At 34.6% G+C, this 16,587-nt stretch overlaps 1 protein-coding gene across 2 annotated transcripts; it reads left to right on the forward strand.

The window, feature by feature from the left end:
- The first annotated feature begins 2,137 nt into the window (after positions 1 to 2,137).
- LOC116168196 (hyaluronan mediated motility receptor-like) lies at positions 2,138 to 16,545 on the forward strand. Of its 2 annotated transcripts, XM_031483888.1 has the most exons (6): positions 2,138 to 2,301; positions 2,455 to 2,609; positions 8,730 to 9,068; positions 9,117 to 10,604; positions 10,657 to 10,869; positions 16,100 to 16,545. In XM_031483888.1, the coding sequence occupies exons 1-6, from the start codon at positions 2,256 to 2,258 to the stop codon at positions 16,262 to 16,264; spliced, it is 2,406 nt and encodes an 801-aa protein (XP_031339748.1). In that variant the 5' UTR covers positions 2,138 to 2,255; the 3' UTR covers positions 16,265 to 16,545. The 2 variants fall into 2 exon arrangements, with proteins under 2 accessions (XP_031339748.1, XP_031339747.1); XM_031483887.1 differs by having other exon boundaries at positions 2,139 to 2,301; positions 8,730 to 10,604.
- Positions 16,546 to 16,587: the final 42 nt, after the last annotated feature.

The following is a 16,587-nucleotide window of genomic DNA, read 5'->3' on the forward strand; positions in this document are numbered from 1 at the left end:
GTGTGTGAGGGTGTGTGGGTGTGTGCGAGGGTGCGTGCGTGCGTGTGTGTGTGTGGTTCGTTTTTTGTGACCACGATAACTAAAAAGTCCCTCAACAGATTTGGACGAAATTTGGGGTGCATATAGGGTGGTATGGGGAATCGAAAACGTCCTATTTTGGTTTTAATCCGTAACCATCTTCATGGACCATGGTTGTTGAGAATGTCAAAAGTTTAAAAGAGCTATAACAGCTTGAAAAAAATGGCTTAAAAAACTGTACAAAAAAGTTCATTGCAATTTTTTTGTGAGTTCCTTTGTTTTTGAGAAGTTTTGAATTGAAAATTTAAACTATTTATTTTATTTTTGTTAATTTGCATTTTTCTCTAAAAGTATAAGCATCAGAGTGAAAAATGTTAATTATAAGAAAGATGTGTCTTGATGAGATCTACAAAAAAGGCTCACACTTTTAGCGCCTGGTTCAAAATAAAGGCGCTAGATGCCATTTTCTAAATGAAATGAATAGATATTATTATTATTACCATTATTATTAAATGTTATACTATGACGAAAGATAATTGCAATGACTATTAAAAGTAGTCGGAAAGTCAAGTCAGAAGTTTACCTGACAACTAGTTTCTCCAGTCTGTTATGCCTTTTTTCCTTTAGATTTTTGAATATAATAATTAAAGCTTTAGATCTTCCTTCACCGCTTCAATACATCGCCGTTTCATGGGCCTTCACCTTTTTCTTGATACACATATTGTGGTACCATTTTTCTTCACTGCTCGATTGTGCGTCATTCTCTGTATGTGTTCCCCCGTTGATATAATGTTTTCTTAATTTATTTTTTTGTTTTTATTTCATGATCTTCGACAAGAAGTAATATTTGTATGAATGTTGATCATTCTTTTAATATGTGGAAATTACTGATTCGTTTGATGTATATACTGTCTTGTGTTCTCCGTGAATGAAGCAGTCACAGGGGTGGCAAAAACTGTAATCAAATGCGTTACACCTAATTCCGTGATTGTGTTCAACATTCAATTGTAGGCTTAAACCTCGAACGAAGGGCGAGTTACAGATCTTTCGAACAAGATTCTGCTAATAAAAACTCTGCGATTTAGAATGTACGTGAGATATATGAGTTAGCGATTCACTGCTTTCCACATATTTGTCGTAACATTAACTTTGGGTATGTAATTATCCGTCTTGCTCTTAACAAAAGGATTTTATTGCACCAAAGATGAATCACATCCTGCGTATTTCACCCTTTCTTAGAATCTTGGTACCTGCTTAGTTGAGCCATTTTTCCCAAAATTTGTTTTTAACGCAAACGGAGCGACTGTTCTGCAGCTACAGTTGCAAACCAGTTGCGCGTGCAACTGTTTTGTAACCTCGACAGTGTATTGGAGTGGGAAAGAGCACACGACGCGCTTTCCCACTCCAATACATTTTCGAGGTCACAAAACAGTTGCCCGCGCAATCGGTTTGCAACTGTAGTTGCAGAACAGTCGCTCCGTGTGCGCTTTGGCAAACATTTTCTTATTATACGGTCACAATTTGACATGACAAATGACAATAAGGTATATTGATCCTATAATGAAACAATTTTTTGCCCCAATATGGTAGATAATGCAAAGTTGTCGCCACTATCCTAATACAGTCACTGTAATGTAATATGCCATTGCGCGCCTCTTCTGGCAATTGTATAAAGCAAAAGTAATAAGTGTATCCCCTCCATTTGCGGGGCGTTCAGTCTCTGTCGAGAAAAGTTCAGATAAAGAAAATCCTACTTCAGCTTATGATGGCATATATACCCGCGAAACTCAAAAGTGGGTTTTAACGTAGCGGATTCCCCTACACACCCGATCGAAAGGTACGGCGTAAACGTATTGTCGATATGTCTTTTTTCTTTAAGTCAAAATCGAATATTGTATTCTCCAATGCTATATGATAAAACGAATAGAAGATAATTCTCAGAAATTTACAAGACTGTGACTTCAGAATCCAGAAATTTTCAATCGGTTAAAACTGCCACGTTGTTTAAACCGTCCAATAGATGTCGCAATAATAATTTAAGTTGAGTCGTAAAGTTACTAGATCTAGTAACTTTGTTCTATGGTATTCGCTCAAGTGAAAGGGAGATCGAGTAGTGGGGACACTTTTGAAAAGAATTTAAAATTATCCAGCTGTTGTAACGTATTTTAGTTTAGTTTTAGTTTTGTTCGTTAAGTGTAAAAACTCAAATCATTTAATATATTACAGTCAATTACATAATGTCGTTTCCCAAAGCAAAATTGCAACGTTTTAATGAAGTACAAGGTAACTTCTAAGATTACAACAATTGTTATCCCATTTTTTTAAATGATAACCTTTTATTGTAAATGTGGAATTACCCGCCAATATCAAATGAACACATTTTTTTTTTTTACTTTATTTTATTTGATTTTTATTCATGCTAGATACACTTAACAGGTTGTACACCATCTCCTGCGGATTACAATGTGTCTTTAAAGAATCATGCCGGCCTTGCAACCATCCCTAAAAGTGAACGATTCACAGATCTTCGTAGCCCGGCTTCGTCTGACCACAGTTTTGTCTCCAATGGCCATGCACCTAGTTTTAAAACGGTAAATATACTGTATAGATACATGTAGTTTTTCCTTATAGACAATGGTGCTGGTGTCAACAAATGATCCCTGCAGTAAGTAGGTACTCCTTTGCTAAAGCGTGGTTTAGACGCTACGATAAATTGTACAATTTATCGTAACGATCGAATCGTTACGATTTATCGTTGCGTGTGAACAGAGGATTGTAGCGATTCATTGGAATTGGATTGGATGGTTGATGGCGGCCGGCTTCAATCTCTGCGAATCGTAGCGATAAATTGGAACGTGTAAACAATAACAGCGATTTATCGCTACAATTTGTGACAAATTTTGCCGACGTGAACCATTTTTGTATCCATTTGGGCTACTTGGACTGTCTCTAGTGCACACGTTTTCCATTTGGCGAGTGGCGATCAAGTTTGGCCACCCAAAAAAAATATTTAGCGACACATGACTACTCATAAATCATAATCGAGATTAAGATTCTATTGTAAGCAAGCAATGTAAGCAATAAAATGCGAGTATAATGTATATTAGTGGACAGAACCAAAAGACAAGTTGAAAAGTAAAAAAATAAAAACTGTATTAAACCGTGATCGACAATGAGATTGGAACAAGAAATTGTTACATGTGAACAGTACGCACTCTTTCGATTTATTGAATGATAAATTGGACAATCAGATCGTTACGATTTATCGAAGCCAAGATCGTAGCGTCTAAACCGCGCTTAAGACTCGGTACTATGCGATCAAAAATGAGTTGCCGTCAAGTCACCTTTGGAATTTTTGTTTACATGGGACTTCCAAAGGCCGGCCACTCATTTTTGATCGCCCGTTACTTATAAATGCATTGTATAGTGAGTTGTAAATACAATATGTGTTGTGATTATACCATTCTTTATAAATGAGATTTACGTACTTATCTTACCAGAAATAAAACATTCTAATTTGAATATTTACTTTGATGTAAGTAGAGTAGGTACAATAATAAATTCTTATCTATGTACCTATGTGTAAGTACTTAAAGATATGGCAATGACAGTTTTAAGAAATAAATTTGGGGCTTTCATAATTTATGATGAGATTAAAAGGCAGTGATAAGTATTTAATAACAAAATACTGTACTACATTTATTGGGAGGTATTTGTTGACTCTTCCTGCTTTTTCATCAGAGGCTACATATGTACACTTTATTTATTTATTTATTGTCCTTCTCTTGTTCTGGGCCCTCAACAGACTTGTGCCCAATTACAAAGTGACCCGTATAATGCTTTTTAGAGGTGCCCGTGGAGAAGGTCTTAAGTTGTTCTATACTACTCTGGTTAAAACACGTTCTACCCTTAATGGTATTCTGCAACGAAAAGGTCTCATCGAAATGAATTGGTTTATACAAACTATAACTTGATTTCCTCTTCCTCTCGAGATTCTCCTTTTCGAGATCAATAGGTGACAGAGGGAGAAATGGATTTTTGATGGTACTCTAAACCCTCGTCTAAACCTAAAGGTCTCTACAAAGGAAATGTTTTCTACCAACTACCGTCCTTCTTTTGGGGGGGGGACTGGTTTTATCCTTTGTGGTACTTTAATGAAAGGATTTAGTTTCAACCAACCATAGTCCTCCAGCCCTCCCCTTCTATCTCTTGTCATCTCCCTCCTGCTCATGCACACATTTTCGTTGGAATGCTGCTTTGATGTGGAATGAATAATAAATTTTTTTTTCAAAGTCGATATCAATTGTTGCTGTCGATTCTTTCAACAAAAGTGAGAACAAAAGTATCTATTACATCTCTTGCGACTTTCATGTTACCTACCTATTTTAAGATTTCAGGCCTGATATCCCTTGCAATGGTTTGCTTTTGGATCAAGCTTCTGGCGGCCCTTTTTCAGAATATGTATGTACCAAAGCTTCTTAAATAGTCCCAACTTTGGTTCCTTGTTGAACACAGCATGTATCTGTGACTTATTTGTGATCATGCTCCAGGTCAATGTAGCCCAAAATTTCTTTTCTATTTGTTTTGCTTGAAACACGGTGCTGGCTGAATCGATAATTGTTCTCGTTTCGCTTGCTGCACGCCCATTATATTCCGCCGTAAATGCGTCGTTCGCTGACGTTCCTAAAATACTTCACCAGCGTTAAATAATTGGGTGGCCATTGTCAGATCGGAGAATGTGAACACTATGTCCTTAGTTCGCTTGAGTCGAATGTACAGGGTGGTCCAAATTGGACCTTTCTTATGGCAATGTCCTTTAGTTTAAGATATCTCTTATCGTTTGGTGGCGGTTCTTGAATTTAGTCTATTTCTTAATGCCCCAAACTGTTTTATTATTAAAGATAATTGATTTTGGCAAAATCTTACTTGGAGTGCTTTTTTATGTAAAATCCATTGCGATGAAAAGTTTTTATACAGAGTGTTTGGTTTTTTTACGGTTTTTCATACAGCCCATTCTATATATCTTTTGGAGTTTTTAAAAAGAGCGTAAAATTTCCTAAATTTGTATGTATCACTTGTACTTTTTATAGGAAATATTAGCAATAAAGCACAGGTCAATATTTTTATTGCAGACATCTAGGTTTCCATGACCAACAAAAGATGTCAACATTGTTTACCTAAAACAAAGAGTATATAACGAATATAATACTCTTTGCCTAAAACCACAATTTATTAGTTCTTAGAATTAATGAATGCTGCAAATGGGTAAAAAAAAGGTGTAGAATCTGTTTCATATAGAATGGGGGACAATTTGAACATTTACTAACATACATATGTAAATTATTTTTTTTACTTTCCTTTTATTATTGCTATTTATCTGAGTAATTATGTATTATGCAATTTATAAATACTCGAGTAAATACTTATTTGTTTTATTCCCAAGTTTCACTTTGTTAGCCATGGAAACCTAGATGTCTTCAATAAACACATTTTAATTATAAAATGCAATATTGCTAATAATATTTGCTATAAATGTGACAAGTAATACATGAAAATTTAGAACATTTTACGCTTTTTTAAAAAAAGGTCTATGATGGTGGTCCGTATACAAAAATGTAGTGTAGGGTCGTATCAAGAAAGCCAAACACCTTGTATAAAAACATAAACATAAAAAAGTGATATAAGAAAGATTTTGCCAAAATCAATTATCTTTACTAATAAGAAAGTTATGGAGCATTAGAGAAGTCTACTAAATTGGCAAAACGCCTCCTAGCGGCCAAACGATCAGAAAGCTGAATTCTGTTTGCGCCGAGGTTCCATTTTTTCTATCTGTTAAAATAAAGGGTGTTTCCATAAGAAAATGTCCAATTTGGATCACCCTGCACATATTTTTAACGCATTTCCAGAATTATGGCCGTATGGCTGTGGCTGTGCATTATCAGATCTTTATCTTAAGAGCTTTTTTTTTGATACTTGGTTCGTTGTGACGTCTAGGCTTGCACCAAGGAAGGAATTCCTTCTGTGCCACATACGAAAACAAAAGTAATAATAAAAATCTGTTTTTGTCACTTTTCACAATTTTAAAACATTGCCATTTATTGTACTGATAAATAAATCTTATACGCTTTTTGGATTTTGATCCTTGATTACCCGAAAGTCAAAACTAAAACTTGCTTGTTAGTTTTACTTATCATTTGTGGCGAGAAAGACCCAAAATCCCAACCCCAATTTTATTGAGGAAACGATATATGCTATGATAGAAAAAAAAAGAAATTGATTCCGTTTGCATTCAGGGTGCACTTTGGGCCATTGTTTATTATGTACAGGTGTGAAAAAAATGGATTGCACATGCCCAGATCCACTTTCTATGTATGGACAGATTTTTCGGAAATGTTAAGGGACGGTTAAGAAATTACACGCACATAACACACATAACTGTGCCGCAAACTAAAGGACGCAGATTTACATTTCTAATTTGTGACTAATCCTCCTGAAATTTACTGATTTCAAAGACACTTATGTTCTAAATGTCAAGTCTATTTTCGACTGTAAAACATAAAATTCTATTTTTTCCTGTTCTCGTTCCCGTGGGAATTTCGGAAAGTGATTTATTAACTCAGAAACTTTCAACCACTTTCTTTACGTAACTCTTTCTGTTCTTTTAGATTTAGATGATGGAAATGAAGTCACAAAAATCTGGCTTTTTGTCAGCTTCTTGGCAGTTTTCAGATTGTCTCCATTGAATTCGTTACATTTTTGGATTCTTCTCAAACCTTTTATTTCTTGGACTGATAAAAATTTTTGTTCTGTTTCTTCATTGATTGATTGATACAACGGAATATCGAAGGAAGTATTATCAGTACTTACATATCTTCCTGGGGATTTTTAAAATTGTTTTTAATATTTTTTTCGTTTTTGATTATTGTTCCAATCGTCTGGTACCAGGTGACCCAATAAAGACTGTTCCTCGACCATATCTCGAGAACCGTTCGTCATATGACCAAAGAGTTTACTCTTTGATATGACTTAGGGGTAAAAAAATCGGTAATGAAGAATCGCTGAAAAATATTTTCAAGTTCTAAATATGACCAACAGAGGGCGTAACTGCCATCTTAAATTTTAAAATTGCATTTTCTTTCAATTTCGCATAATAAACTAAACAAAATTTTGTCACATTTTTAAAGAGAACCAGTTTATCTATCAGTTTCGTAAAAACAAAACTCAGTTATTTCAAAAACAAAGATGGTGCGGGGCGTTCAATGGTTTTTGCAATAACCTGCTTTAACTTCTTAACCGTTTGACCGATTGTAACAAATTTGGTATAGTTGAACAGAGTATTCCTTGGGCAACAAGAATCAATATAGTTAGTTTAGTTGAATTCTTCTCCGCCTAGTTTTGAAACTATGACCCAAAATCCTAAAAAAATCAAATAGAATGATATGACTTTTTCTTTATGAAAAAGTAGCCAAATAATATCCAAAGAGGTCAGTGAAAACCGTTTTTCAAAATCTAACCTCAAATATTGGGAAAATGAGATTAATTAATTAATTAATAAAAATGCTTAAATTGTATCTTAAATTTACTTTTGACGTATTTCCGGTATTTGTCGATGGCGCGAAAGTTTGTTTGGAAAAGCACCCTAAAATATTAGGTAGGCCTTGGAAAATTAAACAAATGAAACACGATGCATTATAAAATAATAACAGCCGTAATTTGTAAGTTATTCTATTGTGTTTGCGCATTCAGAAAGTGCAGTTACGCCCTCTGGTGGTCTTTTTAGAACTTGAAAATATTTTCCAGCAATTCTTCATAACCGATTTACTCAATAATTTTTTTTACCACTAAGTCATACAACGAATGGTTCCCGACATATGGCCGAGGAACAGTCTTATTGGGTCACCCGGTATGGGACCCCATTGGATGGTGACGTGAAACATTAATTTTTTGTATCAGTATATTTTTCTGCACTGTCCAATAAAAGACAATTTATTATTATTTTCTATTTCGAGCTATTTATAGTATTTCGTTTCTTGATCCAAATACATGTGGTTACCAAAAATGGATCTTAGTGTACAAACAACGGTTTTCACGTCATTTGAATAACGTTGTCTCCAAAAATTCATCTTTTGACCTTTGATCTTGTATCCCACGTGTTGATGCTTTGTGGTTGCACGGTTTTTTAAAATTTGGCCATGAAAAATATAAAGAGTGGTCTCATTATTCGGTAGGATTTTTTAATTTTCTTGGTTGTGTTACGAGAGCGTTTGGCCCTAAAATACGGTCTTGATTTTTTAAATGCGCTTGAAAACTTAAGGCGCCTGTGAGTCGTGGAATACGGCGTGATTGTCTTAGGTCACAAAACAATTATTTGTTTATATTGCAGTAGTCATGATTGGGATTGGTGCGTCAGATGGGATTCGCAGAATAGGGGATTTGCGTTTGCAGTAAGCGAAGCGAACCACCTGTGTATTATTTTGTGAAAAGACAATTCGCGCTTTGAAATGAGTCAGGGTATGTTAACACCCTGTAAATTAGCACCGGATGCGAAAGGTTCATTCTCCTGGATTTATATTGACTAAACTGTAAGAACAAATTTGCAAGAAGCATTAATTTACGTTTTTTGGGCATGTCTTTCTTCCCCATTTATCTTTCATGGTGGCGTGCATTTTTTGTGGGTTTAATGCTCGGTTTAATGTATGCTTAATTTCTAGCCCAATCCACCAAGAAAACAAAAGGTAGGAGCACCAAATTCCAATCGTAAAACGAAACCGGTCGATCTTTTCGCAATTACCGACGATGCGGAAGCACTAAAAGAAAAGATTGTAGAATGCAATAACAAAGATCTGTTCATTCAAGAATTGACTGAACATGTTGAAGAGCTAAAGCAAGACCTGAATGATCTTCAAAGTGTCATCTCGAAACTGACGAAACGTAACAGTTCCCTCGAGTTGAACGTGGAAAAGTTAAGCGATGATCATTCAAAGACCTTAACCGAGCTTACGAAAAAGCGCGAACTTGAGGTGGTTTTGGTCAAAAAGAAAGCGCTAGAGGTAAGTGGCAAGGTGGACGAGGTAAAGAATAAATTTGTTGCGTTAAAGGAGGAGAGTGTAGAAGAATTGAGTAATTTGTTAAAATGTATCGGTGTTCTTCAGAATTTGTTAGATTTGTTAAGAAAAAACACTCAAATGATAATTGCGGAACAAACTGAGGAATTGATTCTGAAAAATAAACAAATATACGAATTTGAAAAGAGTATAAGCCAGCTCAAAGCATTACATCTTCAGGAAATTCAAACTCTGGAAAGTGATATGCTGAAGACTGTAAGTAATATGCATAATATAATCGACAATGAAAAAGAAAATGGAGAGAAACGGGTAAATGAAGTAACAAATGCGAAAGAACAAGAAATTGGTACTTTGAAAGAGAAGTTTGACAAAGAACGGTTGAAGTTAATTGAAGATTACGAAATGAAGATTCAGCAAATGAAAGAGAATTTTAAAGAAGCGACAATTTTGACAGAAATCCAGACAAGAGAGAAATGCGAAACCATCGAATCAAGTTGGAAAGCCAAAGTTGAGGAGGTGCAGCTTGAAGCAGATGCCATTTTGAAAGAGTGCCAGGCAATTGCCGAATATAATATCATCCAAAGTGAAATAGAAAAAAACAAAGTATCGTACGAACTAACCGAAGAGAAGAAGAAAGTTGAGGAATTACGAGCTGAAAATTTGGAAATGAAGAGTAGTTGCGCCGTGGCGGAGACGAAAAGAAAAGAAATCGAAACGCAGCTTAGCAATGTTATCATCGAATTAAATACTATAAGAGAAGAATTAGGTAAAGAAATTACAGAATGCAAGGAGAATGTTAGGGCAGCAACTAAGGATAAGAATTTATACGAGTTAACAGTACAGAAAACACACAAGACTGTCGAAGCTTTAAAAAGGCGGCTTATGAAGTCTGACCAGGATGTAGAGCAGCTAAAAGCTGAACTTGAGGCTACCGAAGAGTCGAAACTTGAGGTTGAGGGCAAATGCAACCAGCTAATGCACGAATTGGAAATTGTCACAGACTTGTGCGATATTATCGAAGAACAAAATAAAATGACGGTCGATTTAGCCGAACAAAAAGTGCTTCAGTTGAAGGAGGAACTATGTAACAAAATTGATGATTTTAAATCTAAATCGAAAGCAGAAATTAAGCTTAAGGAAGACGAGCTAAATAAAGTAAAGAAAGATTTAAGTGAAGCGAGGGAGTTACTTCATGATCAGAATATTTTAAACTGCAAGGCTCAAGAGTGGATTTCCCTTTCGCAAGATGAAATCAAGCAATGTGAAGTACTGGAGAAGAAGTTACTCGCGAGCGAGGATAGTCGACATAATTTACTTAAGGAAAATTCGAAGCTCAAAACTGTAATTGAACTCATGCAGGCTAGTGAAAACGATTTGTTAAAACAAATAAGTGATCTTAAAAATTGCGAACCCGAACCTGTGCCTCTGCCTGGAACTGATGATGACTTGAAGGAGAAATACGGGAAACTCCTGGAGCAGTTAGAGTCTGTGGAAAAGGACAACGCTCAACTGCGCATGCAGGTCTGTATTTTGTGCCATTAACTTTGCAGTTAAGTAACTGATCCTTGTGCAGGTCGCCGAGCAAAACGCATTAATCGGTCCGTTCCGCGACAATTTGAAATCGTACGAAATGGAGTACAACATCTTGATGAACGAAAAAGAGCACGCAGAGAAGGAGGCGCACGAGATGGGCTTGAAATACGTCGAAATTCTGGGACATCAAAATCTGAAACAAAAAATAAAACACCTGGTAGACCTTAAGAAGAAAAATGCTATTTTAACTGAGGTAGGTAGATATTTTCCAAAATTATGAAATGTTTTCGTCTGAAGCACTTGCAAGTTGTAAATACTGTATAAATTTAAGAAAACGTATGATTATCGAATCATTTTTTTTCTACCAGAAAAGCGGTGGGATTGTTTTGATTTCTTCTATTTTATGTGTTTTTTAGGATCCAACATTCTGAAAAAATTTCATTTTTTGGGATTTCTTGTTGATAACTTGAAAAGTTCGATACAAAAACTTATTTTACTCCAAAACTTTAATGTATTATTAAAATCTTTCATTTAGTGAATTTCTCTTACTTACTAAAAGAATAAAACGTTATCATATAATCTGAATCACCATTTATTCATAATATGTCAGTGAGAAGTCTTGGCCCCCCAGGGCCTCCTTAAGCTGACAACGAAAATGTAAAGGTGAGTAAGATTCAGTATGGAAATGAAAGAAATGGAACTAGCCTGCCCCCCCCCCCCCCCAAAATGTCAAGTAATACAATTTTTCGTAATATTTTACCTATCCCCTTTTATTTTCTTCTGAAAATTTCTTTTTTTCGAAATCGGCGCTTTCAGTATTTTTGGGCGAGAGTTTGCAAATTTTGTAAACAGAATTTTCAACTACACAAAACCCACTAACTTTATCTTCAATAATAACAAAGTTACCCATGCAATCGTACGATTTGAGATACCCTGTATATAAAAAAATAAGAATGAGATAGACAAATTTACGAATCACGATATATTAACACAAATACTGCTAAATTTGATCCTTATCTAAATATTTTATCTTGACCACATGACAAATTTGTTGTACATCCTCCAGTTCAAAATGCACACACACCTTGAATACGAAACAAAATGTTAATCCAACCGAATGTATGATATTACTGAAATTAAATGCAAAAATCAATTATTGAAACAAAAGAATCTAAACCCTTTGCTTGGATCTCAGTTTTATTAATAAATGAAATACAAAACTGTTCATGCAAATAATTCTCATGGGTCGATTCCTTCAGGAAAAATTAAAATTACTTTAAAAACCAAATCAATACACAAATTCCTAAAAATAACCGACCACTATTTTACAATTAAAAATTTACAGATTTCGCAATCCATTCAACCATCAGAAATGATAACCGTATAACGCCATATGCAAAACACAAATAAGTCTTATTCGCCCGGGATCACTTGCTCGCTCGTGTCGCAAACGTACACTTTTCGTTGAGACTCATCATTAAAGTACCATGAAGCATAAAACCAATACCAACCCCCAAACCCCTTCTTTTGATAAGGAGCCAGAAAGAAGGGCAGTAGATAGTAGAAAACAGTTTCTTCCATGAAACAAAATTCATTTTAAACCACCCCCCCCCTCCCTCATCTCGAAAGGGAGTCGCGCGGGAAAATTATAGTTTATACAAACCATTTCCTTTCGATGAGTCCTTTCATTCATTAGAGTACCATGCATTCTACCACCCCCCATTTTCAAAAGTTTTACTTAATAATAATAATAATAGTGCCTTTATTGCAGTGAAAAGAGTTCTTTGTAGTACATAAATATGTAGAGGCGAAGTTCAGCGAATGCTGCTCTTCCACTTAACCTCTAGGTTTAAATACATAAAGTAAACTTAGCAACGTCAAACATATATTACATTTGCAGTACATGTGTGCGAGTCTTTAATGGGGTAATAAACAATATAGAACCATAATGTAGATAGCTAAAATTTCAAAAAGTACACACAGATAAAATTTAAAATAAAAAAAAAATAAAATAAAATAAAATTTGGCACTACTATGCGCATGCAAAATCTGAGACCAATTGGTTGTCACATATCAAAGTTCTCACGAAGTAAGACACAACCATTCTCCAATAGTTCAACATGGCAGAATTGGGCCGAGGACAAAACGCAAACAATAGCACATTTTTTTAAATTCTTAAATAAAGGCGCTAAAAATGAAACTTTTGTCATGGGATTGAAAATTGTGTATATTTTGAGCAAAAAAAAAACCGTAGACAGTCCCTTTTGGTTACACCAGAAAATATCAGAATTCGTAATCTAGCATGGCAACTCTAAGATTTTGTATATTCAAATTCTACGGAGACATATCACGTCCTATGTACTACACCTAAACTTGACAATGAGAGTGTTTTTTATTTTTTACCTGTTCAAATAACACCCGAAAAAAATAAAAACAAAATCGGCAAATTTCAGATTTTCTGGCATATCTTCGGAAGCAACCGGAATTTTCTGGTTTTCTTTACAGTATGATAGTAATAATTATTTAATTGCGATACTTTTTCCTAATTTAATTATCGTCATGCTTTCTATGATTTCCGAGATCTCCATGATAGACATCCTTATCTTGCTCAAGGGAGGCACATTTTTTTTAAAGTGGCAACTACTAGTTTCCATTACGTATAATTAGAGACTGGGTACTCTTTTCTGGATATAGCACCATAAAAGGTGTGCACTTTAAGAATATGTACCTAATAAAAAATAGTATTTGTTATTTAAAAAAATATGTCCCCCTTCACCATGTCACTGATCATAAATTTCAAGTTCGTAGATTGGTAACAAAGTTTTTATAATTTTGGATATCATAAAAAGCTTCTTTAAAAAAATGTTGTTTTGCAGATATGAATGAGGGAGAGTCAAAAATTGTTTTTATAATTTTATTTACACAATGTAGAGGTTAACCAAATACACATCAGTTTTCTACATAATCCCTTCGCTTTTCAATGCATTTTGTGCAGCGGGCCAAGTTTGCGTATTCCCGCCAAAAAATGTTTGTGTTTGAGCATTGATGCATCGCTACCTGTACTTCATTGTCTGTAGCAAATGGACGACGTCATAGAGCATCTTTGAGTGGCCCAAAGAGATGAAAATCTGATGGGGCGAGATCCGGATTTGTTGCGAATCGCTGGCTTCAGATTGTTAGCTAGCATATCGCTGTACCTACCCCACACTGGCAATCTTTGCCAGATAATGTTTCAGCCGTTGCTGTTTTTGATCTATTTTAACTCGGTGTGTAAGGGGCTATCTAACAGTTTTCTTTTGTATGCGGACGATTTAAAAATATTTAAGATTGTGGATGGTCTACATTTAAATATTAAACAAGTTGTAAATCAGCATATATGCATGATTAAAACGCATTTTTGGTAATGCAAGTCAGTATTTTATTAGCGAAGTTTAAAATTATCAATCTCACGAGTAATTTTGGCTGCGTTAAATAATTAATTTTATTTAATTTCAATTGACGGTACGTCTTCATTTTGTAAAACAAATCACAAAGTAAATAATAAGTTTTTATACTGGTAGCGCTATCTAACGGTAAAATTATAGCACCTCCGAAACCCATATCGAAATTATTTTCTTCAATTATCGATCTCACAAGTAATCTAACTCAAAATAGACTAGTGCCTGCACATCTACACTATAGCAGAAAGCTTATAGTGGAAATTTGAATTCTCTAGCTATTGTAGTTGTGGAGATCTCACGCGGACAGCCGGCTTGCCAGCAATGACGAATATAATAGCGTATTTTTTTCAAAAATGCGCTAAAAATGCTATACCAGTTTTAACTATAATATACAAGGTAACGTTTTGTTAAGGACCAATGAATTTAAAGATCTTGGAATCTTACTAGACAATCGACAAGTCTTCAATACGCATATCAAGGCATTAACTTCTGAATGTAACATAATTTTAGGTTTTATTATTAGGAATAGCAAATTATTTTCACAAATGGCTCCAATTATTATGTTGTATGAATCCTTTATTATAAGTAAGCTTAGCTATGTATCTTTGATTTGGTCATCCGGTAGCGTTACTCAAACAAATTCTCTAGAAAGAATTCAGAAGCGTTTTTTGAGGTTTCTATTTTTTCGGAAAACACGGGTTTTACCCTAAAGTTGGCTATAGCTACAATGCCTTATTGAATGAGTTTAATTTTTTTTGTTGAAACATTACAAGTTTGTATTTTCATTTTGTTTATTCTTTGAAATTTCCTGTAATAGGCTTTGCTGTTGGAAATAAATAATAATTATTATTATTATAGGCCCTTTTGAGTCCCAAAAATACTGTTAGCATCACTTTTTCAGCAGAAGGTTGTCTTGAAATTTTTTTTTCACTGGCGATTTCGGATCTTTCGGGTTTGGACTCAGGTTCGTAATGGTGAACCCACATTTCATCTACTGTAATTAATTTTTTGCCTACAGTGTTGTAGCGGTTCAGTAACCGAGACGTCAACCCGTTTGACTTTGTAGGTCTTTCTTTTTGCATTCGATAGCTTATAGCTTTGGCACCTCAACCAAGAAAAATCTTGACGATTAATTGCGCATGCGCAGACTGCGCAATGTGTCCTATTTATGGCCACATTTTTTAAAATGTTAACCAAAGATTCTTTTAGTAAAGACAAGCATATCGCATATTGTAAAAAAAAGATGTGCGTATCCGCAGACTACACAATGCTAAGTTGCTTATTAATAAGAATACTTTGGGAAGTAGTGATCAGTTCATGGAAAATGCGCCTTAGCAAAACCTTTAGTCATTTTGTTTGTTTTTTCTTATTTTTTGAATGATGTTCACTTGTATAATTCCTATGTGGCTTACACACAAACCTCTACATTCATGTAAAGATTGTTCAATACGGATTTTTTTTACTTTTACTAAGTTAGAGAATTTTGATTATTAATAAATTTAGTAAAAATTCTGTAAATGTCCCTTTTTGTATTAAGTGCAACTACCTACCTTTTTCTGATGACTAGATTATCTCCATATACACAGGACGTTTCTTATTCTTATCTTAGAATTAGAACATAATTTGTACACACATAATTTTCAGACCAGTTATGTTTTGTTTAGACGCAAAGTGAGAATGTTATGGAACATTTTCAAAAAAAAGTTTTCTTACTAGTTCAAAAAAGTTCCACAAGTTTAATGGTAACAATCACAGTCATAGGAAATAACCTGCAAATTTTCAAAAATTTAAATGCATGACCCCTTTTTGGCGTGCTCCACTTTCTGGTAGGATTAGGAACATTTTTTTTAAATCAAGAAGGGCTAAGCTGTGTTACGGATGCTTTGATAAAAAGCACACATTTTCAGACGTTTGGGGACGCCCATCTTCGGTTTGTTTGAAACAAATTTGACCCTTACCTTACTTGTTATACCTAGGTACTTTGAATAAACTGTACCGCCATCAATGTCAAAATATTGTTTGAAATAGTTATTTATTTTTCAGGAGAAACAAAAACTTGAAGTTAAATTACGAAATCAAGCTCGCACCATTGAAAACTTGAAATCACAGGTATCAACGCCAAAGAAATCGTCGAAGAAAGACAAGGAAAACTTGGATCATTCAAGCGGTCGTATTGAGAGTCCAGGTCCATTGAGAGATCGCAACTGAACCAAATCTGTTATGTGGATGAAACCAAATTTTAAATTTGCAAACTGTGACTCGATTTTGTTTTTATTTCTTTGTTTAATTATTGCAACATTCACTAGGATGTAGGAAATCAGTTAATGTTTGCCCATATCTGTACAAACGGTAATTTTTGCCAAATGAATAAGGCTGATCTTGAATAAAACTAAGCTACTTTTATATTACTTTTATTTATTGATAGTTATTATGATACACAAAATTTGGTGGACGAGGAATATACATTACAAATAAAATGATTCACAGAATCTTAGTATAGTAAAATTTACAAAAAGCTTACAAATATTAAA

Source organism: Photinus pyralis, unplaced genomic scaffold (genome assembly GCF_008802855.1).
Source record: "Photinus pyralis isolate 1611_PpyrPB1 unplaced genomic scaffold, Ppyr1.3 Ppyr1.4_LG4, whole genome shotgun sequence".
Taxonomy (NCBI): Eukaryota; Metazoa; Arthropoda; class Insecta; order Coleoptera; family Lampyridae; genus Photinus; species Photinus pyralis.

What these genes read in the sequence shown, in the direction of transcription:
- LOC116168196 (XM_031483887.1), top strand. Translation starts at nt 2,256, where the DNA reads ATGTCGTTTCCCAAAGCAAAATTGCAACGTTTTAATGAAGTACAAG. An exon ending in ACGTTTTAATGAAGTACAAG is followed by an intron (nt 2,302 to 2,454) that starts GTAACTTCTAAG and finishes TACACTTAACAG; the next exon opens with GTTGTACACCATCTCCTGCG. An exon ending in AAAATGCTATTTTAACTGAG is followed by an intron (nt 10,870 to 16,099) that starts GTAGGTAGATAT and finishes TTTATTTTTCAG; the next exon opens with GAGAAACAAAAACTTGAAGT.